Here is a 13153-nt window from a genome sequence, read left to right on the forward strand (position 1 = left end):
CCGTAAATCATTGCGTACAAATCTTGAAGGATTTCGATTGACTTAAGCATCGTAGAGGAGTTAATCAGTGCCGAGCACTTTTTAATTTATCCTTTCATTTAAACAAAAGGAAAGAAGGACAACTAACGAAAAATAGCTTATAGCTTGAGGATCGTCCGCAATGAACCTCAATGCAATATCATCAATCATTAACCTTAAACGAGCGCGTTGGCTTGGGAGATTTGTTCCATACGCTCCGCTTTCCGCTTTTTTAGACTCCATTAGGAACAATTTCTTAGAATACAAGAAAACAGTTGATCACTTACATCCTCTTGTTTACTCTCGGCAGCAATGTTTGGTAATTAGCAGTTTCAAATAAGTACCAACGATTGTTTCCTTTCTTGAAAGTGACAGTGAACAGCTGATGGTATATGACCAACTCCATGTTTATTTATTCGCAAAACTCAGAAAAATGGCACAAGAAGAACCAAATGAACTTGCGAGATAATTCAACACAATGCTGTTTTCCTTCGCTAGTAGAAATCCTCAAAATGTTATTAAAGGCATCACCCGACGAATCTGGAGTGGCACTGATTTCCGGTGGAGTATTCGTATACGGGCTCGTAGATTATGGGGAAGAGATTGATTTCGTTCATTTCTTCCTAACGAAGATACGGCTTCGACCGTTCTTGTGCACTATTTTCTACAAGGAATTCGATTGGAGCGCGCCAGCCCTGTGCGGCGCAGCATCTTCCGGGCCGTTTTTTACAGCAATTAGGGAGAAATGGACGGAACCGCACCCCCTCTCCATAATCCATTCTACTATTACGAATACTCCACCTGAAATCCTCACCACCTCAGGTTCGTGGTATGCTGCCTTTAATCTAGGAAAAAAAATGTTAGTGATGAGAAGTATTTTCGTGTCCTTCATTCTTCTCATAGATGTGTTGTATGTAAGGCATCACACCACGAAATTGACGATATTGGGGGCTCTCCTCACAAATAAAGAGTTAGAGGTATATACTATGAAGATGAGCGTGACCATACTCAACTTCCTAACCGTCCTTAAAAAACCCCTCGAGTTAGTTTTGCTGAAATGTAGTTTTTTGGGGAAAGGGCTCAACTACGCCCTCGTTCCTAGAAGTTCTGGAAGCTAACTCCTAGTTTTTTCTCTTCGTAGCTTTACCCTATATGCAAGAGTCCAAGACATGTCATCTCGCAGAAGACGAATCCTCCGTCTGGCCATTGTAACATCAAATCATAAGGGCAAAATTGGGATTAATTACTGCAATGAATTCCGTAACATGATCAAACCGCAGACAGCGCTATCTCACTCCGTGATTCTATGTAAAAAAAGCTGAGTAGATGTTCTTTCGCGCGTTGTAGCGTTCTCGTCTTATGGGGACCATTTGGTTGCTTTGTCCGCAGGTCCCGTCATTCAGCTGAAGTTTCCGGGAAATATCCAAACTTAACTGATAACAATCCTTTGGTTAATCAATTACTTAAGACACGTTCATAAGTGCGATTATGGTGGAACAGTGACAAGAAGGGCCAATTCCGTCAATATATATGGAAAGAAAATGAAGCCATCTTATTATATTGGGTCGCATTGTTAGATATCAAACAAGTGAAAAAAAAACCATTCATTTGAGGATTATGGATGTGATGGATTTGCTTACAGCATTTCGCAAACATTAAAATAATCTGTTAGCATGTGCTCAGGCACAAAGTCCACCAAGAGGCGAGCATTTGGCGTTGCCGCACGAGCTGCACGTCTTTCCAGTTTCGAAGATATTTCCGTCAGCCTTCCTGAAAGAAAAAGTTGCTATTTTTTGCGGACACGATTTTTTAATAATGAGTAAGCTCAGAAGCTGTTATCTTTAACGTTTAGGGACAAAAGTATGGCAGTATTATTTGTTCCACGGATTATGGGTTATAACATACGGATCATAGCGACAATCGACAACAATTACTCCCTCCTTCGCGCAAGCTCTCACATAACAACCAATTTTCGTTGTCTCGTCATGGATTACCTGTAATGAAAACACTGCTGTTTACTTTTCTCAACAGAAGAGCCAGTTTACCGACTAACATTTCCGAACATCTTTCCTGAATCCCCTTTAAGGTTTGCATATTTAATGTCATCACCGAGACCAATGTCTGTCAGGTAGCTAAACCATTCCTCGACAGCCTGGAGAAGGTTAAGTATGAAAAGCGAGATATTGTATTCGCCTTCGAAACAAATCTGACAAAACCTTCGAAATGTAGAATAATCAACTTATTTGTCCAACCTTATCGACAGCCTCTTCCTGAGACAATGTGAAATTATTGCTTTTCCAGAAGTTCTCTCCAATACTTTCTGCACTTTCCCGAGTTAAGGGACATGTGTTTGCATTTACATCCAAGTAATTTTTTGCGTTTTCTTCTAACGTTTTCTCGGATTTCTGTCAAGTTCATATGAGGTATGAAGGAAATGTAAGTAAGGTAGCAGGGATAACTATGAAACTCACCAGTTCCATCACTCCTTTCGCCGGCTTCGCATATTTACTCTTTGGGTCCTCAGCCCATCCTGTGGCCACCAACCTTCTGAACATATTGTTTGCTTTAATTTTTCCTTCTACAAGAACTATTCTTCTAACCGTACGTTAAATGGTTTCACCTGTAGTAATTGTGTGAATACAACGCGGCTTCTCCAAATAGTTGAGTTGCTTTGTCGCAGTCAGAATATACAGAGCTTGGCAGTGGAGCTGCAAGGTTTGGAAGAATTAGTTGTCTCGAATCGCTTTGCGGATACATATTACATACATTGAAGGTTGTGATAATACGGTCACGCGGAAATACAGAAATTCACAAAATTCTAGAGTGGTAAAAGAACACGCCGATATCTTTAGTCACACGGTTTTACGACGAATGAATGCAGAATGAATCCTTTCCTAGTTAGGAGTTTATGCAAATATGAAAAGGAATGCCGAAATGTAGAAGTCCGCCAAAAGAGAGTTATAATTTTCCCATGCCAATTTTGTACCTCGATTTTTAGAAAATATCATTCAACGGGACAGTAAAATTATGTAACACTGAAGAAATAGCATGTGAATATTATAGATGCAGGAAATTCATATGCGCGTCTAAGTTTTATAGAGCCTCACCTCCTAAAATTGATTAAAAATTTCTCACCAGGAGTGAACTCCGACGGACACAGTTACGAATGGCAATTTTGACATTGGCATTGTTCTGGGTTTTCCGTGTAAAGATCTGTGACGGCTTGATCCGCTGCACTGAAATTTTTTACCTGAGTCCGTTGAAAATAATGAGGAGACTATTCCCTTACTCTTTGTTGTAGAGGCAAACCAAACTTAGCTCTGTAGAAGAGCATGGGTAGTATGAGCACGCCACTGCACTAGTTTCAAAGTAAGCCATCTGAAAACTAGTGCATCCTACATGCACAACAACGGTCTTCTTTGCTAGGAAAACGAACCTGAGAGAACTTATCATTGTCAGCAACCTTAGTCTTTGTTTCCTGCTTAGCTGCACCGTCCTTCCACCACGTCGTTATTTCTTCCTTCACTGTTTTGCTTGCGTCACATGTTTTCCCGACAGTGATCCTTGAAACGAAAGGACATGTTATGGTGCAAGCAAAGGCATCTTAAAAAGGACATCACTTGCTGTATGTAGACCCGTAACCATTTGGAGCGGTGATGGCGCCAAATTTTTTAGCTTCTGTTTGAGCAAGCACTTCTGTATTGTAGTCCCAACTCTGCGCGATAGAATTAGACGAGTAGAAATCAAACGACGTTAGATACTATTTCGAAAACGGCAAACTGCGAAGATAACTATACAAGTGAGCATGTCGTTAGCTTTTTTTTTTTGAACTCGAAACTACAGAAAAATAGAAGTGCTAGCAAAATGCTGCATGTCACTTCATCTCGCTCTGAACGATAAGTGTTTTTGATTCTTTAATTTTACTTTCTCTAGCCTTTCATCAGATCATTGAAGTGGTGTTCAGACAGCACGAAGCTGTTTTTCATTAGTCATCTTCGGCACCATTTGTTTTTTTTTTGCATTTAATCGAAGAATCGTAGCCTTTCAAACTGCTGTGTATGGAGAGGAACAGATGCTTGAAAGTGAAAAAACAAACACCGTTAGTCTTCGTCCTCAAAAAAAAAGTAATTTTGACCTCAAAATCTGTTCACACATTGGTTAAGAAATTGTGGTGAATTAAAGAGAAATTCGTATTTCTCCGTTTTCCAAACCGAAACCTTCAACAAATCAATCAACTTCGTGTGCATCACTGTTGTTTCCTCTGTAGTTCCCAACGATTTTCTCCCGTTGTCAGTAAGTTTTGCAACTCCTCATATTAATCTGCCCCATTTTGTGTTTATGTCTTCTTTGTATATTCTTCTTGTTTATTTTGACTTTTCAAAATAGTTTTCTTAGACCTTGTTCCGTCCCTCTATGCAGCACACAACGCGCAAGCGGCTACAACTTCTTTATCACTTTGATTAAATGCAAAAAGGAGGTGTCCAAAAACCTCCATTTCGCTTACGTTTCTCTTCCATATCAGTGATTTAAAAAAAGGAATTAATAGAACCTAAAAATCAGCAGCGGCTTTATTTACTACTAAGATTGTAGTGAGGTTCATAATGCTGAAGCTTTTGCACTTACATTGTATTCTTGAATGGTATTCATGTTTGTACTACTCAGATATTCTTGCATCACGTTGCATTTGCACCAGGTTTTTATAATACTTTTCTGATCAATAGTCCATGACTCCTAACCAATAATCCATGTGCTGCTAAATATTAGTACACTTAATGTGCATATACAGTTAAAATTCATTAAGTGCTCCTCGTAGCCCCTGCTCTCGTTTGTGACTGGTGTTCAGATTTGTTGGTGACCTCGAAAGCATAATTCTCGAGGCAGAATTCTTGAAGGCGCACTTACTTCATTACTGCAAAATAAGAAATAATTTTCTAATGTGTACAAAATAGTTTGTTTGCTCCGTTTCAATCAAAAAGGAATCTATTTGCTCTCGTTGTTGTTGCAATCTTGAAAGTGGCTTCGAACTGAATGTTCGCTATGAAATAAAGATTGATGAGCCTTAGTCTGCTTGACTAAACTGCAGCTTCTTTTTTTAATGAAAAAATAGATCATTCAGTGACAGAATTCGGAATTTTGGAATAACCTTATTCTTCTACTAACCCGCATTCTTTGATATGGTGTGATGGTGAAGAATGTTCAGGAGTCAAATTAGTGAAGCTTAGCTTGTAGAGAATAAGATCGCATAAATTTGACATACGAGTTCACTCATGTCTGCAGCAGCAACCAGAGAGGCGCCGCCTTTGCCCTCCTGTTTCCCCTCTGCGAGTGTTCTACGAAATCCGTTATGAAGGTCCAGAACCATTTCCCTCCAGTTATCAGAAATCAGTGAGTTCCTGGACTCTGAGAAATTCTGACATAGATTATATTACTATGCGGTTGGTTAGGCAATGGGTAGATCACAGCCAGGGTCATTTGCAGTCAAGACCACACAAACAGTTCACATATACTACTCAAGGAATATTTCAAAGCAGTGGGAAAGACTGTCCTGTCATCGCAATTGTTGCAGCATCTACAGCTGGTAGCGATAGTGCGCCGATAACACCAGCCTACAAGAAATATTTGAATAATGGACCCTAGGATTTAAATGGGAGCAACCACTGTAGGTGGAATTTAGATGCGTGGAAACAAGAGTAGATTAACGTTAATATTTTATTTCTATTTCGACGGTCCTTCTTCCACTCTCCTTGTTTCTTCAGTATTACATGACAAATATAGCGCTAGACAACAAAGAAGAAGCACTAAAACTTTGGAAGGCAAACACCTTTTTTTCCGACGGTTCTTCAAAGACGGGAAGCTGAGAACTCGCCACCTTATCACCTCTCACCTACAAAAAAGTGTTTTTTTTTCCCACTTGACTACTGCTGAGCTTTCTTGGGCATGACCGTCTCTCACATTTACACCTACTTCTGCGCCCTGCGAGTAATTGATGTCTGCTTTGTGAGGATCACATCTAACATTCAAGCATCTAACAGTATTGGGTGGATGTTTATAAAATTGGGGTATCATGCAGGAGAGGTGTTCTCATTCGTTGCAGCGAGTACATTATTTTAATTATTCGTTTCTGCACACTCCGCCATTTATTTGGACCACTCTTCTTAAAAAGAGGGTTGTGAGTAGCATGGAGTCCAGAGGAATTCTCTGAATTTCTGAACGCACAGCAAATGCTATGTATTCGTAAACTACATCTGCATTGCTCCAATTTTAACAAAAATAGTTGTGGTTGGGTGTCAAGGAAGAAAGACTTTTGCGACTGATCAGAACAGTGAACCTTGTGTAGTCCAGTCCTCGCATCTCAAACTAGTCACCACTTCAGATTAAAGAACATATCACTAACTATCAAGACTTACCAGAAGAGTAGCCGCCATGATGTTAGCTGGAAACGATGAGTATGAGGACACGCAAACGGTCACCCCCTTTTAAAGAAACAGAAACAGATAAAAAAGTTGTGTACAACATGAAATTCAATTTCCCAGTAGAGGAACTTTCAAAATGTGAATATTAGTGGCACATGAGAATATTACTTATTGTTTGTACTTACGGGAAAAGTCACGTTGCATGGTAGTAAACATTGAATAAATTTTATAGTTTCAAAGGAGAAAAAGGGATTTAATGCCAAACTTCTTAAGTCGTTGACGTAAAGGCAGTTGTGAGAAAGGAAGGCAAAAGAAAGGTAATTTACGTTTGTAAATCTTGCAGATTCATTGTTTCTTTGCAGTTCAGTCCAAGTTAGACTCTGAAACCAGACTGATGTATGTACATTTGTAAACATTAACTGTACAATATGAATAACTTTCATTCAGTTTATGATTTAAGAAAGTGATAGGATCGTCTGCGTTGGACTTATGTGCGACGCCTAATGTCCTTTTCAAAGTTCATAAATAGTTTCACCCGTCTGTACTTCAGAGACGGAAGAGCAAAAATCTGTTGGTTTCCAGATCTGCTGCTTGATTGCTATTACTGCATTGACCTAAGCAGGTGCACTTTGTTAGCTATTCCTTGAAGGAAATAGCTGGCTTCGTTGCAAATTCTAACGGTGAAAGTCCTTTCAAGCGGTCAGTCCATTTTACTTCTCGCTGCCAAGTCCTAAACAAAGTGGATTTGTGTGTTTTAGCAGCCTCTAGACAACTACAACATCTTTTTTATTTCGCTTATAATCTTTCATTTGCAAAAATCTCTGAATACTTTTGCTATCTGTTTAGATTCATTTCAAAAATGATAGTTTACCTCAGACGACGAGTTTTTTCTCTGCATTTCCCCTTTTGAGTCTTTTGAATCCCATTTCCACCGACCACGTCTAAGTAAAATTAAGCTAAGTTACCCCTGTGGTGAAAATCATTCTCCGTCATCTGTTCGATTTTTTCGGGCACGCACAAAACTCTCGAGGCGGCGGTCCCTCCCTATTTGTGTCGTCTATTTATTCAACCAATGCAGAAGTTTTTAACAGATCCAAGGAAACGAGAAAGAAGAATTCAGGCTTATTTCTCTTTGTACAACCTAATATATCCATTGTTGGTCTTTAGAGTAGAAGATCGGTGCGTAAAAGCAAATCCTTCCATTACTCATGTGTGTTTTAATAAGTTGCTAATAATAATAGTGTTTAATAAGTTTTACTTCTAAGTCGTGAATATGTGCTTTAACGATGAATTAGAACTACAAATCCAACAAGCAATATTTTTTTTTCTCTCCCACGATAATTGCAGTTTCATACAGAGAGCCCAAACATGAAACTGCCTGGAAAGCTACTGCCATCCGGAATGGTTTATAAAATTGTTCAAAACTACAGTTCGTATATTGAAAGGCAAATGAAAAGATTGGCTAACAATGAACGACAGTTTGTTAATCATGTCGGTTCTCCAACAATAGAATTTTAAAAGCGATCCCAAATCTCTCAATTTTCTCTCAACTGCTCTCAATTTGTATTTAAAAAAATCACTGCACTAATCCAACGGATATTAACAATGGAGAGAAATTTGTTAATCATGTCAGTTCTTCAACGATAGAATTTCGAAAGCGACATCAACAATAGATGAAATTTTTCAAAAATTGTATTCATTCTGTAACAGAATTTCGACAGCAATCGCTCAACGATAGTCAGACATGAGGGCTGCATCCACCACAGTTTGGAAACATTCAAAATATTCGGGGAGTTCTCCTTTTTCTCGAGATAGAACCAAGTGAATACGACAAGCACACTTGTAAAGACAATGTTTTGCAATACCGCCAAACAAAATTTCTGTGATGTTAGCGCATCCTAAAATGACCTCATTCAAGTGTCGGCGCTAGCTCGGTCTTACCGCTTTTCGGTATCTTTGATTGATCTCACCGCTCTCACTACGTTCCAGCTTCGGCTCACCAATCTGACGGTAGGCGGTCCATTTCACCTCATTTCAATTCTTTCTGACACCAGCAGTCCAATCGCGTGAGTTGGACCCACGTATCATCACTGTATCATTGAGACGCATCACATGGTCGACAATCTTATTTAACTTTGGTAATTGCGGCGGCGCCTCTATACTTCGATCAGTGAAGCGGAATAGAACTTCCAATAATCTTTCTCTTTGGTGAAGAAAGATACTCCTAGCGTCAGTTCTTTGACTGGAGCTTCATTGAAGCCGACTGCATTTTCTTCTTGATTGCGAAGAGTCAAGTTTTCTACACTATAGGTCAGAGAAGGAAGAACGATGGTCTTAAAGAGGTGAATACGGAAACAAATATTCCTGGTTGTATTACATCCTCGATGTGCAGTCTGGATTCAGCACATTTCGATTACAAGTTTGACCGTTTTGAGTGGACGGCAGTTTTGGAAATTTATGGAATAATGAGCTCTTGTCGAAGATATTTAGCAAGTACAGAAATAAGCATGTGCTTATGAGATTCGGTGAGTGAAAAAGAACAGCACTTGCGTTTTCTCAAAAAGCTAAATTGAACCTCTAGTAACGAACAAAAGAAAAACAGAAAGAAAACTTTAAAAAAAACATCTCATCTGCAGATGAAAATGACTTTTGAAGAGCTGTGTAGATAACATTTTTAAACCTTGTTATTGTCAATCCCTTTATTTAGTTGATTGCTCTATTCTGTCAAGATATAGGAACGTCTACTTATACTTGATGTGTTACAGAGAGTTCAGTTATTTATTGTTAATATTTATCACTATGCATTTACACATTAAATAATCGTAAGTGGGGAGTAGGAAAGAGGAGGTCGCGCCAGCCGGGTGGCCGAAGAGGGGAGACTATTATCTCGTTGAAGGACTGCCTCCGACAACACCTGATGTATATCAGCTGTTGCAACTGCATCCCCACATCTACATTTCTTGAGTAAGCTAGTACTCGAGCTATAAGATGCGATGTAGGCAATGTGTTGTTCGACGGGATTTCGTAAGTAATCATGATTGTCGTTGTAGAAGTGGTTTTTGAATGAATTATCAAGCAGGCGTGCTCTGTGGAGAGGATCCAGGGGAGAGAGCAATTGGGTACGACTGTCACCTCCTCATAATAAAGGGATAGCTTGTCCACGACAATCGAGAAATATGATAGGCGAGGCACAGTGAGATGTGTATGTGATGAGCTTAGTCCGTGTGTGTGTTTGTTTGTCTGTGTGTCAAGAAATTCGAAAAAGGGGGTGCGACGGGTCCACCCGGCGTCAAATAGCTATAAAATTGGCTGCGACGGGTCCCGCGACGTCGGATTGGCGCGCCGGTGCTAGATACCTATAGAAGGGGGTGCGCCGGGTCCACCGGCGCCAGGGCCGGCGCCAGATACCTATAGAAGGGGTGCGACGGATCCACCGGCGTCGGATTGGTACGCCGGCGCCAGACAGCTATAAAATTGGCTGCGACAGATTCTGCGGCGTCGGATTGGTGCGCAATAACTTCGTGTGCATGGCGCAAAAGATAGATGGTTGCAGCCGTTTGATAGCAGTGGTCACTGGACACTTGGCTTTTCATCTTTCTCCTTCGCGATGACTCCTTCGCGTGCGTATTTCCTTCTTCGTTTGCCTCACGTTTGTAGCATGCCGTTCTCAGAAAGTAGAAACACGTATGCAAACGACTGCTTAAATAGTAGCTAGACGTTTATGTGATCTGACGTGGAAAGTTATGTTTATCAGTAAGATGATGTCCTTCACGTCATTTTACGCCAAAACATCATCCTTTGATAACTGTCTGGGGAAAACAGTAGGAAAATCCATATTTCGAGTGATACTTTTAAATTTTGTCTAAAATGTATTGGTAAAGAGTGTTTGAAGCTAAAGTTCGAGTGTTCTCCAAATGTAGAACTGACGAGTTTAGAAAGAAAACCTTTCGCTTTTAGTTATAATATAAATAAGGAAGAAAGATTGGAGGAGATACACAAGTCCAATTTCATAGAAAAACGCAAAAATTTTAAATTTCGTTGATCAGTGAAGGCGAGCGAAGCAAACAGCAGTCTGAAGTCCGGCTTTGCCGGACGTTCAGACTGGACAGAAAATAAAAGGATAAAGTGATAAGGTATGTTATTATGTCATTGTAATAAAATGATCTCTTGATGGTACAATACTAATTTCGGTATTTATGCCGTAACGTGTGGTAAAATTGAACGTTGACAGATTGACAGATAAGCATACGAAAAGAATATACAATCGAGTTGTTCATATATTGAACTATGCACAACACACTGGTTTTCGTTGCAGGTAGGGTCGCAGTTTCCGAGAGGTGGGTGTTTTTTCTTGTAAAATTTCGATGTGTTTCTTTGAAACGCCTGTTCGAAGAAATCATGTTGTATGTGCGGCTAGTGGGAGCGGCGGTAAATGGTAGTTGTGTTTTTTTTCTCTTGCTGGAAACGTTGATAGCCATAAAGTAGCGAAGTAGTGAATGAAGTATTACCGTCTTCTCCATTCTTCTCACAGATGTGTTTGTTTAAGGTAGCATGCTTGTTGTTGACGGCTGCAAAGACATCATTGGACAAGTACGTCAACTTTGCACGGTCTACTCAATATAAGGAAAATTATGAGGAGATGACATTGCATTCACTTCGAAACAAATTTGACGAAAATAGATAGGAAATTGTGATGAGGGTACCACTCTCGAAGCGAAGTCTTATCAAGTATATTGTATAGCACTGGAAATCCTATTGAATACAGATTTGACCTAAGAAATCCAGTTTTTTTCTCTTCTATTCTTAAAGTCCAAGCTCTTTTTAGAAAAAATAATAATAAAATAATAATAATAATGTATTAGAGAATATTACATTAGAAAATAATAAACACTAAAATTTAATAATAACGAACTTGTTTTTGCCTACAGCCTCCTCTTCAGACAATGTGAATTCACTGCTTGTATAAGAAGTTATAAATAAATGACAATGTGAATTCACTGCTTGCATAAAGTTTTCTGCAACATAGTCTTGATTTTCTGGAGCCCATGTGTCTACACTTGCATCCGAGTAATTTCTATATGGTTTCTTCCAATTCCTGTCAATTTCGTATGAGGTACCATTGAAATATAAATAACGTATGTAGCTGAGACAACGAAGAAACCCACCTCTTCTATCATTACCGTCGCCGCTTTCGCATATTTGCGCTTTTTGTCCTCAGCCCATTCTGTGACCACCAATCTTCTGAACAAATTGTTTCCTTAAAATTCTTCTTATTACAATAAATTTACCCCTTAATGTACGCTAAACGGTCATGCCTGTAATAATTATGTGAATACAGTGCATCTTACCTGGAGAGTTCGGTTGATTGGTCGCAAGAAGAACATGCTGAGCTTGGCAGTTTAACTGCAAGAGTTGGGATAATTAGTTGCTTGGAGCCGCTTTCCGAACAATTTTCATTACACCGGAGATTGACATAATACAATCACGCGGAAATGACAGGGTTATTCTAGAAACACACAAAATTCTACAATGGTAAAAGAACACGGCGTTTGCGATATTTCTAGTCACAGCTGTTTTAGAAAGGATGAATGCGGAACGGATCCTTTCCTGGAATTTCCCGATTTTGCAGCAAACATAAAAAGGAATGCGGAGGCGAATTATAAAGTTGCGGCTTCCTCATGCTGATTTTGTCCCCTGATTTCTGGATAATAAATGTAATTTATACTGAAACGTTGGAACTTTGTAAAACTCAGAAGCAGCACAAATGGATCAGCAGCGAATCCAGAAACATTTTCTACTTTTTTTTTGAAAACTTTACCTCTTGAAATTTCTTCAAAATTTCTCGCCAGTATTGAATTCAAAAGGACAAAAATGCATCCAGGTGCTGTACGGCCTGTACAATTTCATCCGTCTGCACTTTGAAGAGATTCGTGACGTTTGCACCTGTTCCGCATCAAATACGTTTCCTCAGCTCGTAGAAAATCATGAGAAGGCTTTACCTTCACTCTCTCTTATAGAAGGAAACCAAGCTGAATTGTGAAGGAGTGGGTGGATAGTAGCCTGGGACTGCACTAGTGTTAAAGTAACCCATCTAAAAACATGTGCGTTCTAATTGTGCGCTAATAATTATATATTAACTATCTTCATCTCTTATAATAAAAGTACATGAGAAAAGTTGTCACTGTCATCGTCAGTTCTGTGGTGTTCTGCCTTTAATCCGCTTCCGGGAAGGAAGCCAATGTCTATTTTCAGAAGAGAAATGCTCGCATTTGCTTGTGACTGATTTTCAACCGCTGACAAGTTTATTTTCCAACCGTTTAGGCAGTATTGCAGAGCAAATCAGAGCGTACTGCCTTCACTGAGATTTCTAACATGGGCGTGGTTTCCCAGACCTATATTGGGTTGGGAGGCTACGGTCTATTTTGTTTCTGCTGCTTTGTGTAAACAGTCGGATCAAAACGACCTGACTTATGGCGCATTTCCATAAAGCATTTCCTCTCGAAGTGGCACGGTGAAGCCATCACTCAGCTTCGCAGCCTGACAGGTTTTAGCAAAAGTCCGAAAAGAGGTGCACGCGGTTACATTACAAGTCAGGCCGTTTTGATCGCAGTCTGAAGAATTCATCGAATGATGACTTCTATCGAAGATATTCGTTAAGGACAGACAGAGCTTGAACAAAAGCTTGTATTCACGACATATGTTGAAGGCGAAAAATTGCTTGT

At 39.6% G+C, this 13153-nt stretch overlaps 1 protein-coding gene across 3 annotated transcripts; it reads right to left on the reverse strand.

The window, feature by feature from the left end:
• Window positions 1-1697: 1697 nt before the first annotated feature.
• RB195_015525 (uncharacterized protein) lies at window positions 1698-6443 on the reverse strand (the record flags this gene model as incomplete). Of its 3 annotated transcripts, XM_064206273.1 has the most annotated exons (12): window positions 1698-1788; window positions 1924-2012; window positions 2072-2170; window positions 2271-2423; window positions 2490-2565; window positions 2639-2726; window positions 3154-3163; window positions 3239-3254; window positions 3308-3396; window positions 3455-3581; window positions 3639-3733; window positions 6426-6443. In XM_064206273.1, the coding sequence occupies 12 exons, from the start codon at window positions 6441-6443 to the stop codon at window positions 1698-1700; spliced, it is 951 nt and encodes a 316-aa protein (XP_064062152.1). The 3 variants fall into 3 exon arrangements, with proteins under 3 accessions (XP_064062152.1, XP_064062153.1, XP_064062154.1); XM_064206271.1 differs by lacking the exons at window positions 3154-3163; window positions 3239-3254; window positions 3308-3396; ... (1 more) ...; window positions 3639-3733; window positions 6426-6443 and adding an exon at window positions 3005-3026; XM_064206272.1 differs by lacking the exons at window positions 1698-1788; window positions 1924-2012; window positions 2072-2170; ... (2 more) ...; window positions 2639-2726; window positions 3154-3163 and having other exon boundaries at window positions 3179-3254.
• Between the last annotated feature and the right edge of the window lie 6710 nt (window positions 6444-13153).

The sequence above is a fragment of the Necator americanus genome, chromosome V (genome assembly GCF_031761385.1).
Source record: "Necator americanus strain Aroian chromosome V, whole genome shotgun sequence".
Classification (NCBI taxonomy): domain Eukaryota; kingdom Metazoa; phylum Nematoda; class Chromadorea; order Rhabditida; family Ancylostomatidae; genus Necator; species Necator americanus.